This window comes from Cyprinus carpio, chromosome B21 (genome assembly GCF_018340385.1).
Source record: "Cyprinus carpio isolate SPL01 chromosome B21, ASM1834038v1, whole genome shotgun sequence".
NCBI classification, from domain to species: domain Eukaryota; kingdom Metazoa; phylum Chordata; class Actinopteri; order Cypriniformes; family Cyprinidae; genus Cyprinus; species Cyprinus carpio.
In genome coordinates, this window is record NC_056617.1 from 5,417,034 (window position 1) to 5,435,226 (window position 18,193).

General features: G+C 34.1%; 1 protein-coding gene across 1 annotated transcript in view; it reads left to right on the forward strand.

Moving 5' to 3' along the window:
• Nucleotides 1–17,443, forward strand: part of LOC109062687 (nuclear receptor subfamily 6 group A member 1-B) — a 36,057-nt gene extending 18,614 nt beyond the window's left edge. Inside the window, exons 3-10 of the mRNA XM_042748180.1 lie at nt 7,582–7,809; nt 9,265–9,320; nt 10,496–10,656; nt 12,034–12,240; nt 14,082–14,336; nt 14,434–14,555; nt 14,636–14,788; nt 15,607–17,443. Coding sequence (XP_042604114.1) covers nt 7,582–7,809; nt 9,265–9,320; nt 10,496–10,656; nt 12,034–12,240; nt 14,082–14,336; nt 14,434–14,555; nt 14,636–14,788; nt 15,607–15,722 — 1,298 coding nt within the window. The 3' untranslated portion in view covers nt 15,723–17,443. The remainder of the gene's footprint in view (nt 1–7,581; nt 7,810–9,264; nt 9,321–10,495; nt 10,657–12,033; nt 12,241–14,081; nt 14,337–14,433; nt 14,556–14,635; nt 14,789–15,606) is intronic.
• Nucleotides 17,444–18,193: the final 750 nt, after the last annotated feature.

Consider the following 18,193-nt stretch of genomic DNA (forward strand, 5'->3'; position numbering starts at 1 on the left):
TGTATTTAGTAGAACTGGGTCAGTGTCACAATGCATTAAGCTGAACCAACTGAATCAGACAAAAGAGCGACTGAACTTACAAAGAGATGGAGATAGCTTCAAATACATCAGAAGAGGAAGCATAAGACAGTCTTACCTTGACATAATTACCTTAACTTGCCTCATGTTGACACTAATCAGATAAACGAGACTAGCTGCTTGTCGTTTAAAGAGTTAAATGATAATTCTCTCGCATGAAGAAACTGCCATGGTAAACAAACATGCACATTCACTGCTGGATGAGTCAGAGCTAACATCCTCACTGTGAGTGCATTCTGTTTGAGATGAACTATATATGACCCAAATGATGTGCCGCTATGAATTTGGCCATGTGCATTGAGTGCTGGCTTCTGATTGGCTGAGATTCCTGATGCTGTGAATCGGAGCTCTCCGATTGGCTGAGGCTGGGTTCATTTGCACAGATAGAGAGACAGACAAAAAAAGACAAACAGAAAGAGAGAGATGTTGGAGGCGGGAGACTCTTGGGAATAATTGAAGAAAGATATAGTGATCAAAGCGAATAGAGAAGATGTTGTAGATGGATACATTTCGCCATCGGGCAGTTAGCGTACGCTTAAATCATGCGGTTTGATATGCTCTGCCTTCAACTGGGAGTAAAAACACACGTGTCTAATACCTGCAAAACATTTTTGTGTGTTTGTGAGGTTTTGTTGCATGGAAATGTTTGCCCCTAATCGTTCTGGACACCCTAGGGGCCTAACCCTATGGCCACTCTCTCGCTCAACATGTGTTAACTAGGTCAACGCGCATACATAGGATCATATGAAGTAACCAGGCATATCTAAAATCTAGACTGGGGCTCACAGACCAGTGATCTAGATGCTGGATCAGGTCACACCGGGTTCTTCTGCAGGTTTAAATCCTTTATTCCTATCTATCAGAAGAAAGAGGTTACACTGTGTGAAAATGAAATTTACAGCAACATTATTGTGTAGTGTATATACCCTTATGAAGAAGTACACTTCAACATACTTTGTTGTACTTTGAGTACTTCTAATGAAAATTACTTAAAAAAAATATTCTTAAGTGCAAACCCAAAAATGAAAATTCTGCCATCATTTATTCACCCTCATGTTGTTCCAAAACCCTATGAGTTTCTTTCTTCTGTTAAACGCAAAAAAAGATATTTTGAAGAATGTTGGTAAACAAACAGTTGATGGTAGCCATTGACTTCCATGATATGGAATGAAAAATACTATGGAAGTTTATGGGGACCAGAGATGGTTTGGTAACCACCATTCTTCAAAATATCTTCATTTGTGTTCAGCAGAAGATTTAATGTTATATTTAATGTTAATGTTATATTTACAGACATAATTGCATGCTATTTACAATTTAAAAATTTAGACCTATGATAGTATGTATAAAATGTACAATAGTTTATACATTTTATATTAAATATGTATTTATTAAATGTATATTAAATGCTGTTAGTTAAAATTTTTAACCCACTTAAGGACTTGCACATCCTTAAATATAATTTCACAATTGAAAAAGTTGTCTTTGAAATAAAGTGTACTGCCGAACATACTGACAATCATTTATGGTACACAAAAATATACTTTAATGCAATTTCTATTGAAACTTGTATGTCATGTATTTATTTGTAATTATGAAGTTGCAATTTAAAACCTTAGCTATATAAAATATAATGAATATTATTTAAATGTCAAATGACTACAGTTGAAATTAAAATAATTCATTTTAGTAATTAATTAGTAAATTTAGCAATTAAAAGTAATATCAATTATTTTCAAAAATGTACATGTGCTTTAATTTCATATGTGTAGTTTCATCAGCACATCAAAATAAGTGTAGCACAACAAAAGATTTAAAACAATGTTTTACAATAAAACATAATTTGACACTTAAAGTGCACTTTTTAAAAGTGTACTTAAGTGTGTTAAAACATAGTCATGGGAGTTTATTTGCTTAAGTACGCTTAACTTCACTTAAGTACACTTAAGTGGCCTTTTATTTAATTAATATTGTATTACAAGTAAACTACAAGTGCACATTTAATACAATTAAGCACACTTTTTTTTTTACAAGTGTAAATATGGTCCATTCAATGTTGGTTGTGTTTTAGCTGGGATTAGTTTATCACTAGTATCACTATAATTTTAGCATGTGCAATGGTTTGCTTGTTATTTAGTCAACCTGCCAGTTCCAGCCAATTGATAGAAACCAATACAAACAAATGTCTATTTTTAACCCTCCACTTCATCATCTTCAGTTATTTCAGTCTTCATACTTAATGGCTGAGGTTAAAATCATGATGTTCTGGTCAATTTCCTCTAAAGCCATTACTTTCTGTTTTCACTGGTTTGGTAATTTGTGAGTGATTTAAAAAGATAGTAAGAAGACACAGAAGGCTTGTGATTTCCATTGCTTTTGAATGTAGGAGGCAGTAATGCACACTGACAGATCTAGAACAGCATGAACGGGGGATAGAGAGACGTGGAGTGAGAATGACAGAGGGATGCAGGGAAATCAAGGGATATGTTGCTCCTGCTGTTTCCTTTAGTGCTGTGAAGTGAACTAGATGGGCCGGCATCATCATTACACACTGACTGTGAAATGCCTGTTCCTTCTGATCAGCAGAATCACAGGCCTGTTCAGAGAGGAGTAGTAGCTTACTCAATACTATATGCAGTATGCACTGTGCACGCTTTGTTTAAACTACATGTGAATGCATTATGCAGTCATACACTGCTTTGCTGGTGCATGTCCTCATGAGCACATGCACTCTTATGCTCACAAAGGTTGCATTTATTTGATAAAACTGTAATATCATTCAATATTATTAAAATTTAAAAGAACTGTTTTTTATTTGAATATATTTACTTTTTTATTTGTATATAATGTAAATATATAATTTTGAATATATATATATATATATATATATATATATATATATATATATATATATATACACACACAAAATAATTAATATATAATTTATTCTTGTGATGCGAAGCTGAATTTTCAGCATCATTACTCCAGTCTTCAATGTCACGTGATCCTTCAGAAATCATTCTAATATGCTGATTTGCTCAAGTAACATTTTTTATTATTATTAATGTTGAAAATGGTTGTGCTGATTCATATTTCTGAGTATTTTTTTCAGAATTCTTTGATGAATATAAAGTTCAAAAGAACAGCATTTATTTGAAATAACATTATAAATGTCTTCACTGCCACTTCTGATCAATTTAATGCATCCTTGCTGAAAAAAAGGTGTTCATTTAATTTACTGTAGGTTTTTTATTTTCACGGGTCCAAATGCATGCAAAATTAAAATAACACTGAAACAAAATTGATTTAAATTTACATAGCAAATACTGATTTTACTTTGACTATGTAGAATTGTAAGGTTAATTTCATTTTATTTACATTTAACTGTTTTTTAAAGTTTAAATATGTGCATATATTTATAGCCCACTGACTGTTCAACGAATATGTTTTTTATTTGCTGATGCTGATATGTATATCAGAATTCTAACCCTGTTTATTTTAAAATTCTTTAATTTAATTTCAGTTTCTTAAAATCAAACTTTAAACCAATTAAGGATGACCATAAACTGCAGTGGTCCAACTGCTGGTCCATAACATTCTTTGAAAAACAAAACTGATTGGAATTTGTATACTATATACTGATTTTAGTGTGCAAACTTGTCAGAATCTGAACAGACCTGTGACCAATTTCTGGGTTGTGAACTTACGACCAACCACTTTTTAAAGAGTGGTCTGTTTATTCCTCATTCTGTCTCTGTCAGAATGTGATGAAATGTTTTGTGGCATGATGATGATGATGCCAGTTTTTTAGCCTGTGGGTGTTTTTTTTTTTTTGTTGTTGTTGTTTTTAATCCTATTATTGCCTTTATTTTTACATTGGATGCATTAGATGGATTGAGAGAGAGTGGATGTGTGTGTGTGTGTTTTCATGTATGTCACCCTGTTCAATTTTAAAAATGTGTGTTCCATAGTTCCTGTTTGCTGTAAAGTTTGACCTGTGTTTGACCCAATCCACACAATACTGTGCCCTTACAACACACAGCCTTCTTGAGGGTTGTAAAATGGCTGTAGAGTTCAGGGTTAGGTTGAGTGCTTTCCGTACTGTTTATGACACTCAAGCTTTTAGAAGACCTTTCCATAACCCTGCCGCTCATCTACTCCCCCTACAGTTCACCAGCACTTCTGAACAACCAACATATCTGTCAAGATTAGCCGATTCATTTCTGTGAATCAGTTCATTTGGGTGCTTAAAACTATCGTGGATTCATTTAGAGAATCATTGCAAAGTCCCTGTGTGGATGGGATTGCACATATTCCTGGAAATTTTGACTACTGTTTGTATGAATATCAGTTCAACTGTGGGGCCATGTAATATTGTTTATTACTCTTCTGTGTTTCCCATCCCCCTTTCTGCCAGCTCCGTGTCTCTTTGGTTTGTAGTGAAATCTGGGTCACGCCGCATGATGCTGTAAGTCATCTCAAACGCACAGTGAGACTGCAGAAGATTCCTGGCGTTTGCGTATGTCACTGTAGTCGTGTAATTCTGCTGTCTGTTGCGCTGAGATTTAGATAAGAACTTTATTTAACTTTATAAGTTTGTGATTCCAATGATTTCAGCAGCTCAGTAAACTCAGATTAACCTACTATCAGTTGTCACAGAGATAGCTGTGTGTCATTATTGTCTTCCTGTTCTTAAAATTAACAGAAAAGGTTATTTATTTTGTCAGATTATATTTGCGAATATATTTATATCTCATTGACTGATGCTTAGTGCTTAGTTTTTTTAGAACTGATATGTATATCAGAAAAATCTTTTTCATGTATTAAAATATTGTAATTATTTTTTTACATGTTATTAATATATTTATTTAAATTATGTATTCAAATAACAAAATAATACATTTTATTACTTTTAATATATTTTACATTTTCTCTTTCTAAAATATAATTTTATTTTTATTTTAATAATATTAAAAAAGCATATGTGACCCTGGACCACAAAACCAGTCATACTGGAATATTTACAAGATATTTTGTAAATTTCCTACCGGAAATATATCAAAACAACATTTTTGATATGCATTGCTAAGATATTTATTTGGACAACTTTTAAGGAGATTTTCTCAATATTATGATTTTTTTCATTTTATTTTATTTTATTTTTTGCACCCTCAGATTCCAGATTTTCAAATTGTTGTATCTCTGCGATATTGTCCTATCCTAACAAACCATGCATCAATGGAATGCTTATTTATCAATGGAAAGCTTATTGTAAGTGATGTGTAAATTTCATTTTATTTTATTTTTAATGTATTACAATATCATGAAATAATGTATTTTAATGTATTTTTCGTATTCGTTTATATATTTAATGTGTTTTTTCATTTCTTTTTACATTTTAAGATTTTTATATAATTTAATATAACTATTTTATTTTAATAATGCATTAAAAACATTAAATACATAGTATAACTGTCATGTATTTTATGTTTAGATTTTCTGAATTCAATTTGATTTATAATAATGTATTAAATAACATTAAGTAATTAATTTTTTTAATTAATTTTTTTTTACTATATACTGTTTTATTTTATTATTTGTATTACATTTTAAGATTGTATTTTATTTTATTAATGATTTTTATTTATTTATACAATTAACATTCAAGTATTTCTTTCTTTCATTAATTACATTTTTAGATTATAATTAAGGTATTATTTAGTAGATTATCTACTAAATCTGGTCACCAATGGTCAGCAAAACTTAAAGGGTTAGTTCACCCAAATATTAAAATTATGTCATTAATGACTCACCCTCATGTCGTTCCAAACCCGTAAGACCTCCGTTCATCTTCGGAACACAGTTTAAGATATTTTAGATTTAGTCCGAGAGCTTTCAGTCCCTCCATTGAGAATGTATGTACGGTATACTGTCCACGTCCAAAAGGGTAATAAATACATCTTCAAAGTAGTCCATGTGACATCAGAGGGTCCGTTAGAATTTTTTGAAGCATCGAAAATACATTTTGGTCCAAAAATATCAAAAACTACGACTTTATTCAGCATTGACTTCTCTCCCGGGTCTGTTATGAGCGCGTTCACCTCTCTTCCGGTTCGCGAACGAATCACTCGATGTAACCGGATCTTCTTGAACCAGTTCACCAAATCGAACTGAATCGTTTGAAACGGTTCGCGTCAACAATAAGCATTAATCCACAAATGACTTAAGCTGTTAACTTTTTTAACATGGCTGACACTCCCTCTGAGTTCAAATAAACCAATATCCCGGAGTAATTCATTTACTCAAACAGTACACTGACTGAACCGAGCCAGATAACGAACGAAACATTGACTCGTTCTCGAGTCAAGAACCGGTTGCATCGGTTTTCGGATCACCGGTAGTGATGGGAAGTTCTGTTCTTCTCCGCGAACCGGTTCTTTCGGACAGTTTGGTTCAATAAAACCGGTTGCCGAAAACGGTTCACCAGTTCTTTTGCGCTCGACGTAATGACTTCATTGGCGATGATTGCCCTTGATTCAAGCCTTCGGTTTACCCGCGCTCATAACATTAGCACAGAATCGGTTCAGAATCAATCACCAAAAGAACCAGTTCAGTTCAGACGCGCTGTGTGTCAGTCTGAATCACGCATGCGCAGTATCATCAGCTCCTCGGTTCTCGAATCGGACGTGTCCGACAGAAACGGTTCTTGACTCGAGAACGAGTCAATGTTTCGTTCGTTATCTGGCTCGGTTCAGTCAGTGTACTGTTTGAGTAAATGAATTACTCCGGGATATTGGTTTATTTGAACTCAGAGGGAGTGTCAGCCATGTTAAAAAAGTTAACAGCTTAAGTCATTTGTGGATTAATGCTTATTGTTGACGCGAACCGTTTCAAACGATTCAGTTCGATTTGGTGAACTGGTTCAAGAAGATCCGGTTACATCGAGTGATTCGTTCGCGAACCGGATGTGAGGTGAACGCGCTCATAACAGACCCGGGAGAGAAGTCAATGCTGAATAAAGTAGTAGTTTTTGATATTCTTGGACCAAAATGTATTTTCGATGCTTCAAAAAATTCTAACGGACCCTCTGATGTCACATGGACTACTTTGAAGATGTTTTTTATTACCTTTCTGGACGTGGACAGTATACCGTACATACATTCTCAATGGAGGGACAGAAAGCTCTCTGACTAAATCTAAAATATCTTATACTGTGTTCCGAAGATGAACGGAGGTCTTACGGGTTTGGAACGACATGAGGGTGAGTCATTAATGACATAATTTTAATATTTGGGTGAACTAACCCTTTAACACATACACATTTACCTATCTAAATAAAGACATAGCATACCATTGATTTGTATTGCTTTTGTACAAAGCTGATACTTATTACTATGGACTTTAATGATAATTTGTCCCAAATACTTAAGAAATGTAAACTTCAGTAGGCAAAACGAGGCCTCACTCTTTCATTTGCGTGTAATTAAATGTCTTTCTCTGTAGAGGACGGTGGTGAGCGTTGGTGTCTGATCTGTGGTGACCGGGCGTCCGGGCTGCACTATGGCATCATTTCCTGTGAGGGCTGTAAGGGCTTCTTCAAACGCAGTATCTGCAACAAGCGCATCTACCGCTGCAACAGAGACAAGAACTGCCAGATGTCCCGCAAACAACGCAACCGCTGTCAGTACTGCAGACTGCAGAAATGCCTTCAGATGGGAATGAACCGCAAGGGTGAGCCAAGCCAAACACAGCCACACACACACACACACACACACACACACACACACACACACACACACACACACACACACACACACACACACACACACACACAGTTGATGATAATTCAAACCAGCATAATTGGTCCTGAGTAAATCCAACATGTTTACATACAGACCTGTGCTTCAGAAATGCAGTGACAAACCTGTTTAAATGGTTATTATTATTTATTATTCAAATGAAAATTGGAATCAAAATAAAACATTTATTAACTAAAATATAAGTTATGAATTAATAACATATGAATATTAAAATAATTTATATAATATAATAATGTAATATATTTCAAATTCTGATTTATTATAAAAATTGTATAATTTATATATAAATGAAAATGTTATTTTGTTAAAATCCTCATTATCATTGTCTAAAAGAAAATAAAAATAACCATGATTTATTTTTAGTTTAAGTTTTTGATGCTAAAAATATTATAATACTTTAAAACTTAATCAGTTAAAACATTCTTTTATCTTTTTCTTTGGCCTTATCTTTTTCTTAACTTTACCTGTGTTATTTTTCTTTTCCTTTCTCCTTTTTTTTTAACACACATCCATTCAGAATTACAATTTCACCCTAATTATGTAGCACATGTCTTTTGTATAAACACAAAAATAAAATGTTCAAGGATTATGCACTTTTTAATATTTTATTTACCTCTAAACTCGATCCCTCTCTTCTGCCCTTTGATGTCGTTTCATTAGAAGCAGATATCTGATTTTTCCATTATGTAAATGAAGAGATATAGATCAGGGCCTACAGATTCATGCCTGCAGAAAAATACACAGAAATCAGATAGAAGATCTGGGTTGCATCGCTGATAACAGATTTCTTGATCTACAGCATGATGTCCCTCTCAGTCTGTTTCTTCGGGCTAAACTATCTCACACACATAAACATTAAATAATTGACAATTTCTACACTTTAGCCTATAGCAAACACTGTTGATGTACTTGCCTGCAGTCTGCACCAGAGGGAGCTGTTGGTCTTTATTGCTCTATCAGACACCAACTTCCTCTTCCTTCCCTCTGGAAATATTTGATTTGCAATACTTGCAACCTGCTGTTATACTGTATAATGCATTGCATGTAGGTATATTAATGTGGTTAATTTTTTTTAAATTAGTTTTTAGTAAATATATATAATTGGCAATCCCATTGAGAAATCAGTCAAGAAAGAGACATTAAAAATCTTGGTTAATTAATCAGATTGAACATACAATGAGTGAATTGCATTGTTGGATCTAATATTTATGCTGTGCTCTCTTGTATTGTGCACATTTTGGCAAATAATAACAAATCATCGAGGTTTTTAGTACAAAAACGCTATGCACATTAAATACTGTAGAAAGAGTATTTGTAGTATGGAAGTATGCAGTTCACAACGTAACATTTTTTATCTCTCTTTCAGCAATCCGAGAGGACGGGATGCCAGGAGGGAGGAATAAAATGATTGGACCTGTACAGGTAAGACAATTTTGTGTTGTTGTTGTTTTTTTTCATAGCTATAGTTTGTGGAGAAATTAGTCCCCAGAAGTGAAAATCTAAATCTGACAAAACCTCCTTTATGGAGTGTCCATATTCAATTTGTATGCTTTAAAATAGTCTTTTTTTAAATTATATAGATTATCTATCTATCTATCTATCTATCTATCTATATACTGTGTGTGTGTGTGTGTGTGTGTGTGTGTGTATATATATATATATATATATGTATATATAGAATATTTTATTCAGCAAAGGTCAGACTAAATTGATCAAAAGTGACAGTAACAACATTTTTAATTTTACAAAAGATTTCTATTTCAAATAAATTCAGTTGTTTCATTTTCTATTCATCAAAAATCTTTTAAAAGTTGCACAATTCTTTTCAACATTGATAATAATCAGAAATGTTTCTGGAGCATTAAATCAGCATATTAGAATGATTTCTGAAGGATCATGTGACACTGAAGACTGGAGTAATGATGCTGAAAATCCAGCTTTACATCACAGAAATAAATTACATTTTAAGGTATTTTCAAATGGAAACATGTCTTTTAATTTGTAATAATATTTCACAGCATTGCTGTATTTTAAAATAAATTTCTTTTTGATCAAATAAAAGCAGCCTCATTGAGCATAAGAGATTTTTTTTTTTTTACATTTCAAAAATCCTACATACCCCAAACCTGTTTTGTATAGATTGAATTGATTCAATCGTTCATTCTTCTCCACACAGTCTCAGCACATTCCCACAGAATTGAACCTGAAGTGCTTCTCGCTCGCGTCTCATTTATGAGTTTCCTTCGAGAGCTGAGGGAGATTGTGAAGGCCACAAATTAAGGAGATCAATTGTTCTTTGATATAAACAGAAACCCTCTCCTTCTCTCTCCCTTTCTCTCTTTCTTAAAAGCATGTACATACAGTAGCAAATAATATCCAGACACCTCTGTTGCTATTGATTTTGTCTATTATTGACGGACTTAAAACATCCAAAATAATTTGTACGAGTACATGAGTTCTTCATGTTCAATTTCAGCTTTATTCACAATGAACCGCTCCACTATTGACCAGTCTCCATCCTTTATTTCCCACTGACGTTCTGCTTGCTGTCTATGGCTTGCATTCATCGTTGATTTTCTCTATTTCTCTTTGAGTAGATCTCTCTGGAGGAGATCGAACGAATCATGTCTGGCCAGGAGTTTAAAGAAGGAGCTGAACTATCAGATTCGTGGAGACACGGCTACAGTAACCACAGTTCACCTGGCAACAGTATCTCAGAGGGCGGTCAGACCTTATCTTTTTCCACGCTGTCAACCAGGTGTGACCCGAATGAGATGTTCAGTGCGTTTACACACGGACGGGCTGACCTGCGTCTGTCCTTTTCATGTGCAGGGACAAATGGTTTTGATTAAATTGAATTAGGAGATGTTTGTGTTGTGGAACGAACCACGTACTACAAACACGAGCAAAAAGTGGAAACAAGATAAAGAAACGCTCAAAATTGATGCTTTTAATATTTTTTAATTCGTTGATTTATTGTGCATGTTATTGTAAATACAATGTTTTTTTTCATAAAAAAATCATATTTGTGTTGTGGAATGACCACATGCTATAACAAACATTAGCAAAGAGTTGAAACAAAATAAAGACATGCTCAGAATTGATGCTATTAATATTTTTTTATTAATTGATTTGTTGTGCATGTCATTGCAAAGACCATTAAAAAAAAAAAGTCATATTTGGGTTGTGGAACAAACAACATGCTATAACAAACATGAACAAAGAGTTGAAACAAGATAAAGAAATGATAAAAATTGATTCTACAGTATTCATTTTTTTTTATTAATTGATTTATTGTGCATGTCATTGTAAAGACACAAATGTTTTTTTTTTCATAACCTTTCAAAAAAAGGTAATATTTGTGTTCATGCTATAACCTCATGCTATAACAAACGTGGCCAAAAAAGTGGAAAAGGGATAAAGAAACGCTCAAAACTGATGCTATTATTTTACCTTTTTATATATATATATATATATTGTAATGTATTGTGCATGTTATTCCAAAGACAGAATGTTTTTTTTGTATTTCATAATCTTTCATAAAAATTTAATAAATGCAGTATCATATACTACAACCACAGAAGCAGAGTCGAAACAACAAAGAAACACTCCAAATTTCATCTATCTTAATTCACTTTCACAAAGAAAAAAAAAGGTTTCAAAATCAATGTTATTATTATTAAGTTATTATTGTTAACTAAAAAAAAAGTAGCTTTAAATAAAGGTTGACTGAAATAAAATCTTTTTTTTTTTATCTAATTGCCAAGGCAACATTTCCCATTTTTGTTTAGTTTAAGTTGAAGTTCTAAATTAACTAAATAAACAACTAATAATTAAATAAACAAAAAATAATAAATATATTTTTGAAAACCTAATAAATATTATATAGACATATTAAAATAAAATAAAATAAAAATAGTAAAAAGACACAATAAAGTTACTAAACTTAAATAAAATGTAATATTAAAGAGAAAATAAAAATATTAATAAGGACTGCTACTAAAATGATACTGTTGTAAAAGCTATTTCATGTTGATTTGTGGCTTTTATATCAAATTCTGTTTTATATACTACGATTGCTTTGCATATATGGCATGTATGATGTATAATTTCCTTTCTGGTTCTTTCTTTGCAGCCGTTCTGTGGATGTGAGCACATGCTCTGTGTCCTGTAGAGATCAGTGCAGCAGTCCTCAGCTAACACACTCTTTCCTGTTGTGTAAATATCCTGTACCACCCTCTACTGGCCGCACACTGAAGACGCAGTCACACACACTGACAGCCCAGCTGCTGGCTGCTGAAGACCTCACACCTCTCGCTACACCCATGATCATAGAAGAGGGGTAAGATACACACAGAATTAAATATCAAACATGACTTTTGTGTTGCATTTGACTTTTTCTAAGGGGACATATCTAAGTCTGGACAATATATTGCATATTTACAATACATTTGTGGTGATTTTTGTTAAAAGAAGCAATATTGTGGGGATTTACACACTTACTTGACCATTAAGTGTCCAAAAATCTGTGTTAGTTGTAGGTTTAATGGTCAAGACCTGAAAAACTCTGGCATCATCTTTATCTAAATGTAACATGGGAGCTTTTCGTGAAAATTAAACTGACCTTGAGCTAAATGCTGATATGTTTTTATTTATTTTTTTTAATGGGTGATATGACTTCTTTAGTAAAAGCTTACCAGAAAAGATTTTAAAATGTTTATCATTTAAATATATTTTGGGTTTGCTTGGTCTTTGTAACTTTTTTGTATAACTAAGTTTTTGCCATGAAGATGTCTTAGATGCAGACATGGTGATAAAAAATAAATAACTACTACTACTAATGGATGATACGAAGAGTGAAATTGAAAATAAAAGCAATGTTTTGAATATTGGAAGCACATTGGTTGCCTAATGTGTAGGAAAATAGCAATAAATAAATTTTCTGAGGTTTTTTTTTTTCTTATTTTATTTTTACTTGCAATTTTAAGGGTTAATAGAATAATTTATTTTAATGCTTGGTAAGTTTGATTTATTTCTGTGAATCATGTTTTAATTAATTGTTCAAAACACAAATGCATTTATTTATGTTTAAATATTCCCAGAAGCTTATGGATGGCTTTTTATATTTAAAAATATTTTAGCAAAAATATGTACAATACTGTTAAAAAGTAGTGTTTATATTTTTAGTCTGACATTTAATGCTGTTGAAAAAAGTCACTTGTATTTATCATGGCTGCATTTGTTACAGAAAAAAACAGTAATGTCGGAAATATTAGTTACTGTTTTCTAATAAACTGTATTTTAAAATGCATTTATTCCGGTGATGGTAAAGCTGAACTTTCATCAGTCATTACTCCAGTCTTCAGTGTCACATGATCCCTCAGAATCTTTATAATATGTTGATTTGCTGCTCACTACACATTTATTATTTAACATTTTAATTTTATAAAACTTTGTGATATTTAAAGGGATACTCCACCCCAAAATGAAAATTTTGTCATTAATCATTTACCCCCATGTTGTTCCAAACCCGTAAAAGCTCTGTTCGTCTTCGGAACACATTTTATGATATTTTGGATGAAAACCTGGAGGCTTGAGACTGTCCCATAGACTGCCAAGTAAATAACAGTGCCAAGGTCCATAAAAGATATGAAAGTCATCGTCAGAATACTCCATCTGCCATCAGACGTGCAATCTGGGTTATATGAAGCGACAGGAACACTTTTTGTAAGCAAAGAAAACAAAAGTAACGACTTTATTCAACAATTCCTTTGTCAACAGTCTCCTCTGTGTCTCTCCATATCACCGTATGCTGCGTATGCTCTTCTATATCATCCGTGCCACAAGGATGCGCTGTTTTCTTTCAAACCTTGACACTGTTATTTACTTGGCAGTCAATGGGACAGTCACAGGCCTCCAGGTTTTCATCCAAAATATCTTAAATTGTGTTCCGAAGTTGAACGGAGCTTTTACGGGTTTGGAATGACATGGGGGTGAGTGATTAATGACAAAATGTTCATTTTGGGGTGGAGTATCCCTTTAATAACAAATAATTTTTCTATCTATAATCTTGCTATATTGCCCATCCCTAAATATATTCGTCAAATAGTTTTTTTTATTGCTCTTTACTGTCAAAACCAGCCTGTTTAATTCGAAGATTCTCGCTTTCTGTCATTTTTTCAGGTATAACGTGACTCAGTCGGAGCTGTTGGCTCTGCTGTGCCGTATAGCTGATGAGCTGTTATTTAGACAGATTGTCTGGCTGAAGCGTTTACCTTTCTACAGTGATCTGTCCATCAAAGACTGCACTCGTTTACTGGGGGCTTCCTGGCATCAGCTCATCCTGCTCTCCTCGCTCACAGTACACAGCGGACAGATACTGGGAGAACTGGCCAACATCACACACCAGTACACACCGTCCAGCCTGACACTGCAGGGGTATGAACGATAATGATCAGTAATGCACAGTAACTCCACCCACCATGAAATCTCATTGGTCCAAAATATTTATGAATGTATACATGTGTGTATGCAGGTTTGGTGAGGATGCTATGGAGGTCATGGAGAGTTTAAATTTTCTCTTCCGTAAGTTTCAGCAACTAAATATCAGCAATGAGGAGTACAGCTGCTTAAAGACCATCACCCTGCTCAATCAAGGTAACACACACAGACACTAACTGAGATCTTTGGGGCCTTAGCAGATGTGTGTAATTTGAGTGTGTGTGTGTGTGTTGCAGATATGACAGGTTTGTGCAACACATCCACGCTGGAACAGATAAGTGAACGTTACTGGTCCGTGTGTCGTGACCTGACAGAACGATTCCACCCTCGCCGACCCAAACGCTTCTCTGAAATCATCACCTGCCTTTCTGAAATACGCCACATTTCAGGTGTGTATCTGTGTAATACTGGATGGAGATTACGGGAGAGAGTGAATGAACCCAAAAAGATGAATTTTTCTTAAATTGTTCAAAATAGAAATTATAAAATGTAATAGAGTAGTATATAAATAGAAATAAATACTTTTATTCAGCAAGGATGCATTAAATTGATCAGAAGTGACATTTATAATGTTTTTTTTTTTTAAATAAAATGTTTAATAAAAAGATTACTTAAAAAATAAATCACAGTTTTGCACAACTTTTCAACCTTGATAATAAAAGAAATGTTTCATGAGCAGCAAATCAGCATATTAGAATGATTTCTGAAGGATCATGTGATGCTGAAGACTGGAGTGAAGATGCTGAAAATGCAGCTTTGTAGTACAGAAATAAATTACAATTAAAAGTATATTCAAATAGAAAACTGTTACTTTAAACTGTATTTTACTGTTTAAAGTAACAGTTTTTACTGTATTTCTACTTCAGTAAATGCAGCCTTGGTGAGCATAAGAGCAAATTTTTGAACAGTGGTGTGTTTTAAAGCAACAGTTCACTCAACTCAACCCCATTTTGTTCCAAATTTATTTGCACACAAATAAAGATGTTCACTGCATAATTCCAGCATTTAGCAGAAAACCTAAAAACATTTTAGCCTCACATTAGGTTCATTGCAACACAGTATTTCAGACCTGGTGTGAAGTATTTCATAGAGATGCATTATTGTCTTTTAAAATCTCGTTGCGCATATATTTGATGATTCTGTTTGGATATGCGACAGTTAGCCAATCAAAATGTACCTCTGCTAATGACCTCATTGTTGGTTACAGGTAAGATGATGGCCGTTCCACTGGAGCAGCTCCCTCTGCTGTTTAAGGCGGTACTGTACTCCTGCACAACCAATCAAAACCCCTGGCTAACCAGCAGCTCCACCTCCAAGACATAAGCCACGCCTCCAACTAGCTATTTTTCTTTTTTCCGCCCAATGTATTTATTACATGACAAAGTTGAATGTAAAACTCTCGACAGATTTGTATGTGAATTCGAAGTAGCGATCTACCAAATTAGATTTCAAGATGCCTGCAAAGGAACATGACGTTTGAAGGAAAAAACTCTTTGACCATTGTGTTAATGATCAAAATGAAAAGAAAATCCAGAAATGAGCACACTGCAATCCATTGTTGAATTATGCAGCGTCTAGCTATGATATGAAATGTCCTTGTGTTGCAGGATGTCACTGATAAAATATGCCTGATAAAATAGTGAAGATGCCAAGGTGCTGAATTTCATTCAAAAAACAATGTCTCTTATTGAGATGATAGCTACATTTGAGCTATAGGGATTTAAATAGTCAAAATGATCATCTGCAGCTCACAAGTTTGAGTACCAAAGCTGAGTGTGCCACAGTATACGTGCTGTTGACCATAATTTTTTCAGGATGGAGACTTCCGGTAACATTTGAGCCAGTCGCCGGAGTAATGAAATGCAATAAGCACACTCTTCATCCCAGGTGTGTGTGTGTGTTACATGTGTGATTTCCTCTCACATGTGTCTTCAAGGAAGTGTGAATGTTCGAACAGGGTTTATGTGTTTGTATTTTGCCGTAGTTGTAGATTTGTTGGAAATGTTATTCCTCCTTTTAATGTTTTGTTCATTTTTACTCCTGTTTTTGAACATGTTATTATGTGTTTGAGCTGTTACCAGAGGAGCCATTTCTCAGGAAGGTTGATTTACCTGATGAGGGTTGAGTTTGATGGAGCATTCCAAATATTACTAAACATTGGAAGAATTTCATGTGGTTTTAACCTTCCATTCTTTCTTTGAAAGTTTACATATCTGTTTGTGCCTCAGCGCAGACAATGAGAGGGTAAAATATAGCGGTGTGCTTGCAGATTGCATGCGAGGGTCGCTCTGAAGAAGGGGGGTAATCATTTTCTTTGTGCACGCCATGATTCTCTCTGTTTTGTTACCGTCTGAGACCTTGAAGTGCCTGTGTAGTTGATGACATAAAGACCGGGCGGCAAGAAGACTGTGTCGCTCAGCTGTTTGTCTTTCTTGATATTCATTGTTCATCGTGGTATTTTTCTTCTCTGCATTTGAATGTTTACAGTTTATACTTATTTTCGTTTCATAAAGAAGGCCTGATAAACATGTCTCTGTGTGTTGATTTATCATCAGTGTCTCTGTTTGATCTTCTCTATGGTGCTCTAATTTCTTGTGTTTCTGGTTCTGTGGCCTTGCAGATCTAAAGTAGCATGCTTAATGACTGTTTTTAGTCAATATGTATTCGGTTTAAGGCCATCTTTGTGCTAAACGTTGACAAATTTCACTAGTCGATACACACAACACATTATAACAGGTCAAAATTATTGATGACTCATCCTGCACTACACAGATATTTGTCCAATCAAATGGTCTCTAAAACAAGAATGCCCCTCCCCCAAAACCACCTCCAGTCAAACTTTGTGAACATACTAATACAGGATTGGTCAGTAACATTTTTATGTTAGTAAAGGATCAAGTGCTTTGATAAGTCATCTGCTGGCTTGCAGCTAGTATCCTTATGTCCTATATACTGTGTTAGTGAATATATACATGAAGGAACCACAGCCTGTATTTTTGTACAGTCAGTAAAACTCAATCAAAACAGACAAACTCAGCATCTCCACTGCTATATCCATCACAATGCTTTATGAGACAGTTCTTGCACACATTAAAGTCACTCACTTTGCCTTTTATTTAAAAAAAAAAAAAAGTGTGCCAACATAAAACACCATTGCATTACGGGTGTCCCAGCTCAAGGATCTTTCCAGATCCCACCATCTCTCTCATTTTCACTTCGCTTCCTGTCTGCTCTACACTGTCATATCATAATAAAAGGCAAAACACCAAAAATAATTCTTAAAAAGTATATTTGTGATTCACCTCATAGCTGGTTGGTTTGGTTTATGGCTTATAACTGGGGAAAAAAAACACTTCCAGAGCCAAGGCCGCTGAAAATGTCAGCAGGCAATTGCACTCTATCAGCATCATCAAGAAGTGAAGTTATATTTGCACATAGTAAGGGAATAGTAGTGACTAAATACCCTGATGGATAGAGATCCAGTCAATAAAAGTGGATGAAGTAACTTTGCTCTCTGATACCACTAATTTCCTTAGAACTATATGGGTCTGATTTATCTGACCCCTTATATTATCTTCATGAACTGAGAATAAAGCCTAAGAAAAATTACAGGAAGACTGGCCATTGCAGAGAGAGAAAAACTTTATTAATATAAATTGTGTAAATCTCAGATGTCAAAACTTGCAGAGTTGCCATTAAATGCTGAATATAGAAGCCTGTCTTTGTTTCTTTTTGACTTGTGAGCAGAATTTTTGAGTGTCCACTTGAACTAATTTAGATGCCCATGACCTTGT